Source organism: Trachinotus anak, unplaced genomic scaffold, assembly GCF_046630095.1.
Source record: "Trachinotus anak isolate AG129_WGS33_773 ecotype Australia unplaced genomic scaffold, CSIRO_AGI_Tana_v1 ptg000002l, whole genome shotgun sequence".
Lineage (NCBI taxonomy): Eukaryota > Metazoa > Chordata > Actinopteri > Carangiformes > Carangidae > Trachinotus > Trachinotus anak.
In genome coordinates this window covers 22,424,698-22,437,916 of record NW_027273853.1, presented here as the reverse complement: position 1 = coordinate 22,437,916, position 13,219 = coordinate 22,424,698, and the positions used below count along the sequence as shown (strand labels likewise).

The 13,219-nt window shown below is 42.1% G+C and overlaps 1 protein-coding gene across 1 annotated transcript in view; it reads left to right on the top strand.

Annotated features, from left to right (window-relative positions):
* The first annotated feature begins 987 nt into the window (after nt 1-987).
* The window catches only part of syt9b (synaptotagmin IXb), a 49,387-nt gene continuing 37,155 nt past the window's right edge, over nt 988-13,219 (top strand). The window contains exon 1 of the mRNA XM_071506328.1: nt 988-1,719. Within this exon, the coding sequence (XP_071362429.1) occupies nt 1,572-1,719 (148 nt within the window). The 5' untranslated portion in view covers nt 988-1,571. The remainder of the gene's footprint in view (nt 1,720-13,219) is intronic.

Below are 13,219 nucleotides of genomic sequence, written 5' to 3'. Positions count from 1 at the left end.
ATGAGGAAATCTGTTCCCTGCTTAATGCCAACTTTTACTGCATGTTTCTCTGGCATATTCAGTGAAGTATATAACAGTATATTGTAGCTTATCACTCAGCCGGCTGCTGTTTTTCTGGCCTGTTGTTTGGTCTTTAAAATGCATGTGGTAGGATAATCAAGAGTTTTATGGAGGTGTTGTGTCATAATTTAAGAGCGAAAAACATGAATAAATCTCTCTCTCCCTCACTCGGCAGATATTTGTGCATGTGTGGGAACCTAAACGGAGCCCACAAGCGGACAGGTGGTCCCTGTGCATATAATAAAATATAATCCTGCCGGTGCCACTGCCTGACACAACGTTGTGTCAGTGTTTCAAAGTGTTTAACATTGCTTCACTGCTTTCTGCCAGAAATGAAAGCTGTCTGTGTTTTCAGCTGCTTTACAGGGTGTTACATGACAGACTATTGACATCAGTTTGGTGAACAGCCCTGAAAACACTTCCCAAAGAAGTGTTTAAAATAAAAAAAAAAAAAGCTTCATGAGCGAGTTCTTTTTATGTTGCTTGGAGCTATTAGTCGATGGGCTTAAAGGTCCTCTCCTGATGCTCCACAAACAGAGCGGCTGAGGCAGGGAGGCTGTTATTCGCTCCTTCAGCAGGGCTTTAATGTGACATTTATCTGTCGCTCTCGCCCTTCATTATTTCCATCAGTAAAGGTCAGGCTCGTGTATGTGGGCCCTCTCAGGTGTTTGGGCCCCTTCCACTGTTTAAACATCTGCTACCCAGCAGCACAGGGGATATTACTTCATCATCGTGAGTTTACCTGGTGAGAGGAGTGAGATCCTTGGCGTTACTCATTAGACAAAAGGGAAAATGGGGAGGGGAGGGCACTAAGGGATTTCATGACATTTTTTGCAGTGTTTGGAAAGAGGTGAAGTACAGAAATCTCCGCTGGGTTTTCCTCAGAAGACTTCTCTTTGGATAGCAGGTGGTGATGCTGGTGGGGGTGGGGGTGGGGGGGTTAATGGAGGCAGAACTTCCTGTCTGTCCCTCTGCATCTCAGTGCACTGAGAAAAAAACCGAAGTGAGCGCAGTGAAAGCCGAGCATTCATTCACGGAGCTTGACTGGTGAAACCTGCAGCCTCCGAAGTGATTCAGCGGAGCAGAGACAGAGGAGCAAAGAGGAAAGAGAGAAAAGAAAGGAAAGAAGAGAAGGAAAGGGAGGAAGGGGGAAAAAAAAGAAGAGGAGAAGGAGAAGAGCGAGAGCTTCGCGCTGCTTTGGAGCCGTCATTTAACTGCTGAACAACAAACAACCATGCAGGGGAGGCTTTTATAAAAGTTCTCCATCTCAGCTAAAAACCTTCTGACAGCAAACAACCACACAAACCGACTCCCTCGGTTCCCCGCGGGTTTCGCGGATGCGTCGAGCGCACCGGACCTGTCCACGGGTGTAGCAGCGGCGGTGCTCCTGCTGCGCCTTTGCGCCGGTGGAGGCTGTGAGAGAGTGTGTGTGTGTGTGTGTGAGAGAGAGAGAGAGAGGTGGTGGAGGATCAGCCGGATTGGCCGACCAGTCAGAAGGATGCTGGAGGGCAATGCCTGCAGAAAGAGAGGATGAGATTTGTCGAAAGGCGCTGGAACTGCTGTCGGACCTGTGCTCCAGGGGAGAGGTGCAGGACGACAGCTGCCTGGATTTCATCTACTACTTCAGGGACCTGGCCAGACCGCGCTACACGGACTCAGGTCAGGCTGCACAGTGTGTGCTTAGTTTATTTTTATTACGAGGCTGAGTAAGACGTAAGTTATTTTTAGAAAAGCACTGAGCAGACTTTAATCCACAAATATTTAGTCTTTTTATCCAGCAGCTACGAGGCAGCGTACCTCCACTTTTAAACTTTCCGAGCAGGAATCAAACAGAAATATGGAATTTAATGGACAAAGAGCTGATTTTGATCCGGTTCTGTCCTTGCGATGAAATCTCTCCACTTGTTTTGAAAACGGAGACACTTGTTAGATTGAATGGATCACTGGTTTACACACAGTTTAGTGTGTGTGCAGACATGAACAGATGGTTTGCTTTGTTGCCAGTCTTCTGACAAAAGCAAATAAAAAGTGCACAAACACACAGCAAACTGTTGCAGAACCCACCAAGCATTACGCATCTGGACAGTGTGTGTGTTCAGTACACATCTGGACAGTGTGTGTGTGTGTGTCCAGCGCAGCATCCAGCATCAGGCTCGCATGAAGACTGCGTGAGTGTGTTGCTTTGGTTTCTCTTTTACCCTGATGGACTGGAGAGAGAGAGAGAGAGAGAGAGAGAGAGAGAGAGAGCCCCACCCAACATTCCCCACTGCATCGCTTTCTGACAGGCTCCAGCTAAAATAATGGGGGTGATCTTTAAAACAATTATTTTAAACTAGTTGGCTTGAATTTCTTCAGTATATGCAGAAGAGACAATTTTCTAAGTCGGAGGTGGAAGGTCCATCTGACTCTTTGAAACTCCTTAAAAGGTTCCATCTACATTGTAAAATAATGTGTTTTAGGACAGTGGAGACATTTTACTACAAAAATGCTCAGGAAATGTGTGGGAAGTCTACAGGGAGACCACGGTGTGATGGAAAATTATAGACTTATTTTCTTTAGGGACGGTTCCACAAAACCAGTCAATTCTTCTCTAAAAATCTTCAGTACCAGCATGTGTGTGTTTGTGTGTGTGTGTGTGTGGTTTGGGCGATGCTAGAGGATGATATGTATGTGTGCATACATATCATACATACATTTCATGCATAGCATGTAGGCTGGTAGATTATATTTACCATGCATATAGGATCTACAGTGTACATATGGATGTGGATTTATTTCTCCCTGTGTGTGTGTGTGTGTGGCGGGTGTTTACATGTTGGTCTTTCTTTGTTGCCTTTAAATATGTTACAATTCCTCATTAAACATGTATGATGAAGAGGAAGTTCAAGCTACCAGACTGGTTCCCCTGAGAAGCTGTGACCCACTTCCTCTTGTATTAGGCTGCTGTGAATGCACACACACACAGTTTGATCCACAACAAACAACTACTCCTCCGAGCTGAGTGGGCGAGACTGGAGTGGGGCTACTGCTCTCTGGTACTCTTAAGTTTTGTTGATTTTACAATTTCTAAAAGTCCACAACCAGTGGACAAACAAGTGGTTTCACACCCAGTTTTTCTACTTCCATCCTGAATTAAACATATAGTAGTAATCTTCCCAGCATGCTATAGTAGGCTATTACCAAGGGGTTGTAGATGCACTGTCAACTGAAAAATCAGCCTTGAAAACTTCTTTCAGATCAGTTTTACCCGATTACAGAGGCCAGTTTTAACATGTAATGTGTAATCCAAATTTTTATTGCACCCCCACTGAAATCAGTAATTAAAGTTAGATGACGTGGTAAACTCAATGGCAACCTCTGCAGATATCAGTGTTACATTTACTTGTAATTTACCGTTGTTCAGAGGAGGAAAGCCAGTGAGGGATCATGTCATTATAGATACACTAGGAACTCCTGCTTATTGGCTCAGGCTCCGTTTTACAAAGCCAAGCCATGACTGTTATTATAGTAACCATGGTGACAAAGCTAGGTACTTTGCTCTTGATGCAATGGGCATCTTTATTACGGTAACCATGACAACCAAGGTCCGCTCTTTCAGGAGACACTCCTATTGGTTGTATCAGAGGGATGAAAAAAACGGTATACGGTTGTTCAGGTTGGAGGACTGGTTGGAAAGTTTTATCCCACAGTAACAGAATAAAATAAAATTTCAATGCCTTTCTCGCCTCGGCTGTTCCAACTCAAACTTGGCAACACGCAGTGACCTATTCTAACAAGTTTTTTTGTGTCAGACAACAATGGCCGCCTCTGAATGGAACATGATGGTTTGATAATCTTACCAGAAGAGACTGATGCAAGTCATAGTCATGGGAACAATGTTCCATCAGAAAGTTGAAACACACAAAGTACTTTCATATCTTGGTCTCCAAGATGAGGGATTGATTAAATGGTGGGGGAAATAGATTAGGTTCCATTACACCCTTGATTGCATTTTCAAAGTATTGTTGCCAGGCAACATAACATTGGGTATTTGGTTCTGAAATCTTCGAGCCTCTGGTGATACTTTTCAATGAGCCCAATAAAGTTAATGTCTCTTCTCTTTTCCTTCCTTTCCCCTTCTCCTTCTCTTGACTTGAAATTCAGATTTCCACAACTATCTTTTGAAAATGCACATTTCTCCATGTGTTATCCTTCTTTACTCTGCACTGTAAAAGTCATCTCCAGGGCATTATCTCCATTCTTCCCCTTATACCCACACTCCAATACCTTTTCACCCAAACTAATGTCTCAATGACCCACCGCTGACTTGGCTGGCGCTGCTTATTGAACTGTTCTCGATGCTGGGCTCCTCGGAGGTTGGACTCCTGCACAGTGCAGAGTTTAATGAGTTAGCTTCAGCCTGACGCTAGCTCTGTGCCAGTAGCAGGCATTGGACTCTGCCGCAAACAATAACTTGGCCATATTCATTTCTCTGCTTAATCTTCTCTTAATAATTGTATTAACAAGCAAGTTGTGTCATCTTATGGATATTAAGATGTATACATTTTCATATACCTGTCAATATAATTGATTTTTCCTAAGATATATGCATTGTAGGGCTGAGCAATTATTAAAACCAACAGACTTAATCTTGCTCATGTCAATTAATTTGATCAATACTTCACCCAATGCATGCATTCATGAACTGTTAAAAAAATACTACCCCCTGTTCAGTCACATGACACGAGTGTAAACACTGGGCTCCAGGCCACATCCACACAAACACATTTCAGTTTTAGAACATCACTTTTGCTTCATTTACGCCTGGTAAAGAGATTTTTAAAAAAGAGATTTTTGGAAACGCTGCTGGTCCTGATTTAATTTGAAAACGCTGGGGTTGTGCTATAGCCTGGATGGGCAGAAATGGAGACAGTTTATCCAATTGTTGTAGTTTTTTTTTATCTTGTTATCTTGAGATATTTCAGTTCTGACCACATTTAGGATGGTAACGACCTACAGTTGCCATCCCTAGATCCTTCACATTACAGCCATGTCCTATATCTTTATAAGAGATTATGTCAGTCATTTATGGAAATACCAAGCTCATGTGTGGGATGGAAAAAATAAGAGTTGCAGTCCCAATGTATCAGCCATTCAGCTGCGATGTTTACACATTTACAGCAGTTTAATTGCAGTTTATTAACTGTGTAGGTGTACTGGATAGTAAACAGGAATAAACTGCCATTATAGCAAGTGTTGTGTGTCTCTGGTCGGTGTCTGCCCTGCTCTGGGACTAAACAGAGGGTGTGATGGACCTATAATGAACCTCCTTCAGAGGCACAGTGACCTCAGTACCCACCCATCATTACTAATGTCTGCAACCACAGAGATGATGCTGAGGTAACAAAAATAAAAGGAACAATAAAACAGGCCGGCCTGGCGCGTTCGACTGACTGAAGTTATAGCCTGATATTAGTGTTTATTGTCATGACATAAGGAGTTAATAATAAGAAATATAAGGAAGCACGTATGTATCCATCTATCCATCTATCTGGGTGTGAGGTTGATATGTCAGGCATATGTGTGTGTTCGGAGATATTCTTAGCTCTCTCCTGTTGTCACGCTGAATGGAGTTGGCCAGTGACCTTACCCTTCTCGCCTACATGCACACACAGACAGACGTTAGGGTGAACCAAGCATACAAACACATTTCTGTTCATGAAAATAAAGCAGGAAACTTGGCCGCATTGACTCTGATAGACTAATTCACCTTGTTGTCCTTTCGGGGTCATTCATTTGTCCTGCGCTTAAAAAAATACTGCAAGGGATATTTTTACTTTTTGAGCGAATTTATTATTTTATTGGTGATGATGTTTTATTGACTGTGCTTGGTGTCCTATTTCAGATGAGTCTGCTTGACCTCAACTTGTGTTGTGGTTCAGATGTTTGGAGTCTTAGACCTGGATTTATGATAGCTATCGCCACCGTCACCTTGTGGACTTCCTGCCTTAGGCCACCATGCTTGACTTCATCTTTGATTGGTGTTAAAATCATCTGGAGAAATGGTTCAAAGGTCTTCATCATTTAGTCTTTTCATCAGCCTGGACAGATACATGATGATCAGCACTGTTGTGTAGATTGGCTGCTTGTTGCTTCCACTGTCTTAGGAGCCATTGGTAACGCTGGCAGGAGGATGCACTAAACGTTCAGTCAGTACTTTGGAATATCCTCTCAGCTTCTCACAGTTTCTCTAATGTCCATATCTAAGAGTGGGAGATCTGATGCTCTTTAGCTCTTTAGGACAGTATTATGCCTTTTTCAACCTTTCTTTTTTTCAACCAGTAGTTTTGCATTGATTTTTGTGATTGCATTTATTTCTGCTTCTGGCAACTACTTACATCTTTTACCACCTTGCAGGCTAAATCTTTAAAACGATTCAATCTGATATTGGTTCTTTAGATTTTGCTATTCTTTAAACAAGTGGAAACATCCTGGGGTTTTGCTATTAGGGGAGAGGACTAACAGGTAACGAAGTGGAATTACTTCGGATATCTGTGAGAATTTTTGACTTGTTTTCAGGTTTGGAATTCAGTGTTGCTAGTTGCTGTATTTCAAATGGAATTGGTTGAGATTGTTGGAAGGTTTTGTGGGTGTTTTACATGCCCTTCGTGTTTGATTTGAGTTCACCAAACATTTCCTCGAAACTGCAGCGTGTGTTCCAGGGAAATATATTTTCACTGCTGATGATAACGGGGGTCTCATACAAAATAAATGAGAGGGAGCGTTGACAGAGAGGGATGGAGACCAGCGGGTAATGTGAAAACACAACATAATTCAGTAATTGTGAGATGACATATATTCCCTTCCTGTCAGTGGGAAGACATGGTAAGAAACATCCCAGATAGCAATATACATCTGGCCAAACTCACCAAACTTGGTTTGAGTATTGATGGTGCAAAATGAAAAACAATGATATATTATATTGTTTTGTTTCAGAGTAAAACATCCCACTGAATTAGCTGCTGGCAAGTGCGAACAGGAAATAGTGATCTATTTTTTTTCCAGATTACTTGTGATAAGTGATAAAATTGTCTAAATTTGATGGTTATGAAACATGATCTGAAGTTGTAACATAATTTCTAAAGTAATTTATGGATGTTTGTTGTAATAAGACAGTCAGAGGAAGAGAGACTCACACTGATCCCTGTGCTATTTCCATAATGTCTGTGTTCTGAGTTAAATGAGTCATGACTCAGTCGGATGCGGAGAATTAAACAGTTAGAAACCTCAGGACACTGTGAATCGACACAGAGTAGAGACTGCACACATACACAAGACAGATGGACATGCAATACACACACAAGACACACAACACACACACACACAGAGGTTAATGGATAAATTCTTATCCCTGTTTGATGAGTCTCCTAGTCCCTGACAGGAGACAAATGTGATGGTATGTCTGCTTGTGTGAGAGTGAGTGCCTGTCACAATAACACACAGGCTAAATTAAACATGTGGAGCTGGCAGGAACATTTGAATTTCATAGTTAGTGCAGTTGAGTCTTTTTCCCTTTCAGCTGCGACTTTTTTGTGAGGTTCAGTGGCAATAAGCCTTTCTGCAGCATAGCTGGATAATCAGGCAGCCTAGAGCATGTTGTTGATTTACACAAGGCCTCATCAAAAGGAGATTTAGTCCAAATCAATAAAAGCAGCCATCTGTGTGTCTGCTCACTTTGGGGTTTTAAGCTTGATTCACTTCAGAGGCAGGAGAATGCCTCTGCCCTCTGCCCTCTATCAGGGAAATCCATTGGCATTGTTGGACAATGGAAATCTGTCTCTGATGTCTTCCACTGATGTGACCCAGTGGGTTCAAAACCTGAAATGCTTTTCTGAATTTCCTACACAACAATTGATTGATAGGATTTGCGCAAATGGCTTGGGTCTTATTGGTGACTGAAATAAGGTGCACTGCAGTGTTATCCTCACACCTGAACATATTATCAAGGCCAATTTGACTGTTTGCTTAACCGTGTCCCCCTCGGATATAGTTGTGCTTTCCATCAGTGATGCCAGGTTCACAATAATTATCATATGTTTACAATAATTTAGCACTTTGCCTGATATACAGTCATAAAATTGAATAACCCCTAAATTTCATAGTTTTTTCAACTAGAGTGTAATGGCATTGATTGGGAACCAGCCTGATTATTGATCGTATGCTAACTGTGTCAATGATGTATTGTTGAAAACAGACCCCCAGATCGTCTGGATTACAACCCTGTGTCCTAGAAATTACGTTTGTTCAACTACAACAGCAAATACCGTTAAAACGTTAAGTAGGAATTAGTTCACAGTAAATGTGCAAGTTATGAATGTTTTTATTTACTTTTTAAACAACAGTACATTCACAATCTCATTCTTTCAGTCACTACCCAAAGCTCATGACTGCAGGTGAGGGTTGTGATGCAGATACAATTAGCTGAAATGAGTTTGCTCCACAGGGTGTCTGGGCTCAGCCTTAGAGACAGGGTGAGGAGCTCTGACATCCGGAGGGAGCTCGGAGTACAGCCACTGCTCCTGCATGTCAAAAGGAGCCAGCTGAGGTGGTTAGGGCATCTGGTGAGGATGCCTCCTGGACACCTTCCATTGAAGGTCTTCCAGGTACATCCAACTGGTTGGCCTCGGAGTAGACCCAGAACACGCTGGAATGATTATATATCTTTTCTGGCCTGGGAAAGCTTTGCGTTCACCCAGGAGGATCTGGGAAATGTTGTTGGGGAGAGGGACATCTGGACTTGACCTGCTGCCACTGTACATTAGAGCAGAGTTTAATTTGTTTCTTAAGCCCCTTTGCCACTGGTCAAAAAACCCACTAAGACCTGCTAATATCAGGCTTTTGCCAGCAATCGAAAAGGCTACAATCAGCATTCAATCACAGGTCTGGTATTTGTCGGAGTCTGATTGGCATTGATGTAAACACAACATCTGGGTAAACATGCTGATTTTTGCCCCTTTATATAGTGTAATGTCTTTCAGAGCACAGACACTGTAAAGAGACCTCTCAGCTGTCCAGCATGGTATGTTAAACCAGAAACACTGGCCACACTGCATTTGGGGATAAATACATGAGTGCAGCCCCGAAATAAGTTTCAAAATCAAACACAAATCAAAGCGTCTAACACAGAGGAGCACCAATCAGGGGATGAGACTTGACAGATCCGTTCTACCAGTTTGCATGGCGGACACCAGCTCACTCTCTCTCCCCCCTGTGTGTGCTCTGCATGTGATGACATCCTTGCAGTTGTGTCCTCAGTCCGTACAGAAAGGCAAACTCGACTGGCAGTGGAAAAAGGCTCAATCAGCTTTTATGAGCGGGTTTCTGTTTAAAAAAAAAAAAAAACCTGCTTATACCCACTAATTTTCATGGAAAGGGGGTATTACACTTCTGCTGGTGTTTTTGGTCTTTAAAAGCTAAAAAAGACACCACCCTCTAAACTCTCACAGCAGCATACACTTCAGCAAGGGTTAAGCTAATGGTCAATTTAATCACTATTTCATTGTTTAATGCTTGTGAGAATAATGGTCACATCCTTAAAATAGAACATGAGTATGCACTATAGCTTCACTAATGTCCTTCACTTATAAGTCACTTTGGATAAAATCGTCTGCCAAATGACTAAATGTAATGTAATGTATTTGGTCAATGTGCTGAATGCTTGTGAAATTACAGTTTAATAATGTGGACAAGTATGTTTGTTTGTACCAAAAAGGTTTTTTACTTCAGAGCTTAATTGACCACTTGGGCTTTAATATAAGTCACCACTAATACCTCAGTATTCAACTCTTTATACTTTACAGTTATTCTGTCAGGCATATTCACATAAACTTAAGCAACCCCACCACAGACAATTACACTAATCAAAACCCGTCTAACCTTTTTTAATTATAATTGTCGACTTCCTTTAGAGAGGAGTGAGCTTACTGATTATTGGAGCTCCTGAATCCAATTAATTGCCACCGGCTGTATGGTGTTTAGGCCTTGCTGCCTTGATTGCACCCTGCAAGAGGACATGAAAAGCAGAGACACCCTGTTGCTTTAGAAAAGGCTCTAACAAAAGTAATTGAATGAAGCCACAGGGTTGTCTGGGCTGTTTCACTCTTCTTAAAAGCAAAACTTATCAAAAACACAGCAACAATGTTTTCAATATTCAGTTTTTGACTCAGATATTTAAAAGGGAAGGTGGTTTCAAGAGAAAATGATTAGCTTTTGATGCAAACAAGGTTACAATAAAGAGAAATTACTAATATTCGGACTGTAGTGTCCTTTAAAAGCTTAATTCTGGACGTGAAATATTTCTATTTTTCGTGAAACAAATGCATGAACTATTTGGCACATCAAAGCCAGAGCTGCACAAGCTGCACACTCTCTATCTGTGCCAGCTGAGAACACGAGCCCCGCTCTGTGCCGGGACACACACGCTGCATATCATCTCTCCACTGCTTTCAATTCATCCCAGCTGGTGCCCAGTTCAGAGCCGCACACAAGAGGACCTGCCTCATTTCACCAAGAATAGCGCTGACTGTGCTCTAATTCTAATGAACATACTGCACAGCACGGTGCAAGCGTATCACACTCCTTTGGTTTTTATTCTACTGTGATATAGTACATTAAAATAAGACATTACTTAAAGAACTTAAAGCTGCTCTCACAGGCATATGTGCACGCTGCAGCTGTGGGCTTTTGGCTCTAGTTAGCACAAGGCTAAACTATTAGCAGCATTCAACGTAGCCACTTTCAGTTACACAACACAACCAACCACTAACACCTGTTTCCTGTCCAAGAGATGTGCAGCAAGCTCTCTCAATCACTGAAACACCTCACTGATGTTGACGCGTGTCCATCTGAAGGAATGTGCACACACATCTGCTTTTGTGGAACAGCCAATACGAACACTCTCTCTCTGAAAAGACCTGTGATTGGCCAAAGTCTCCCATCATGGGCTTGATTTTCTAAAGTGAAAACAGAGCCGAGAGGAGGAGCAGATGTCTAGTTCTCACTCAGACAGCTTGAATTACAATGATTAGTTTTTTTCAATGACACCATACAATTACTGCCCAACCCAGCTTTAAAGAAGCGGAGAAATAAAATTTCAATACTAAATCGATTTTGTTTTTCATACGTGTGAAAATTTCATATTAGCTCATCGCATTTTTGATGTTACTGAGATCTGATTCCATGAAGCTCCTCTGAACAGTGGCTACTGTGCATCTGTGATGTTTCTTTTACCAAAAGTGATTCAGCTTTCCAATCTCCTCACTCCTCTGTGACAAAATAATTTAGAACCCAGAGCTGCACCAATCAATATTTTATGATGGCGTATGGACGACAGATCGAATGACTGTGTGGTATGAAACTGGTTGCTCATGGTGACAAAGCTATAAACTGACAAACAACTGCACTATTCTTAAGCAGTTACTCTGCTTGGCTTTGGCCAGGTTATCTGAACCTGGTTTGCAGCCTGACCTCAGACTGGTAGGGAAGCCAAGAAAGGTCATACTCGCAAATACTTTTTTATCCTGTTATCTCAATCTCTTATCTGTTGACTATCTGTTTTCTCAAGATAATAATAATTTTTATTCTGTTATCTCTAGAAAACAAAAAAATAATTTTCCCCTAACATAATGTCTTGTTATCTTGAGATAGCAAGATAAAAAAAACTTGAAAACTGAGACGGTAAATCCACATGGAATCACGGAGCAGAACTGCTGCTGTCTGTGTTGGTCGCACCTGAATCAGCGATGTCGGCAGCTGATGGCATCGTGGTGGCCAGAAGTGCAACATGAATGAAAACATCAATTAGATGGGCAGAGAAAAGATTGTGAGCACACCACCTCCATGTTTACAGTCTCCTGCTTTGCTAAAGAAGCCATTGATAGTTGTTGCTATGGATACCATTCAACACTACTTGGCACATCTTGAGCCATTTAACTGCATGTTCTACACCTACAGTTGATTTAAGTGTTATCTTTATGGGTATGTCTTTCCATTGGTTGTATAACGTTATGTGTTGATTAAACTAAAATAGATGAAACTAAAATGGATTAAATACACGTTTTTGGCAATCTCTGAATTTGAACTTGTGTACTAAAGATATTTCATTTTTTGAAGAAATTCGGTGGTTTTTGTGTGAAGAATTAGTTTTTCTTTTTTCAATTGGTGACCCCTTTTTATTTTGTATACTGAGTTCACTGAGTCAGTTCTCTGTACCGACGTGGAGCTCAACACAAGAGTTATTCTAACATTCAAAAGGCACATGGGAAATAATCTTATTGCAGCCTGATCCATCCCCGGCAGTCTTCTGCAGATATCTCCAGTCATCCAGCATTAATTTCATCCAAGAGGGACGCCTGATCGTGTGGTTGGTGGTCATAAACAGGCCACCTCCACATGGAAAAGAGCTGCTCTGTTGGGATGAGGGATGGACAATGCGGTGGATTGAAAAGTGAGATCATCCTGGGATGGACTGTAAACCGCTATCTGACTGGAAGAGAACAGTGATACACCGCATTGTCTCATACAAATACAAAATATTCTGGATTTCCTCACCTGGCACGAGTCTTTCATAGAGATCATCAAGGAATGAAACGTGGTGCTTAGTGTTTGTTTGCCCTATTAAGGGACTCTGCATCTCAACCAGCTGCAGCAGCAGGGCTGGTATTGTTTTCACACCTTGGTGGGGGTGTGTGTGTGTGTGTGTGGTCCAGGAGACACCTACTGTAGCAGAAACTACTGCAGGTGGTATTGAATAAGGCCAGGTTTGAAGATGGGCGTGGTCCAACGCACAACCACTGAGTACTCATGGGTCTCTAGTTATTCTTTCATGTATTTTTGGATAGGATGGGACATCAACACTTTTTTCTTCCCCTAGGGGAAATTCAACTGTAACAGTTTATATCAATAGCCAGTTCATGAGCCGCTCCCTTTGGCTGAGGTGTTATACAGTCTGATGGCAGTCGGGGACGAAGGATTTCCTGAACCGCTCAGTCCTGCAGTGCAGCGAGATGAGACGCCTGTAGCTGCTTCTCCGGCCTGACAGGATGTTGTGGAGGCGGTGGTTGGTACTGACGTAGATGTAGGAGAACGTAGTAAAGCGTAGTCTGGTTTACAGTCATTTTGT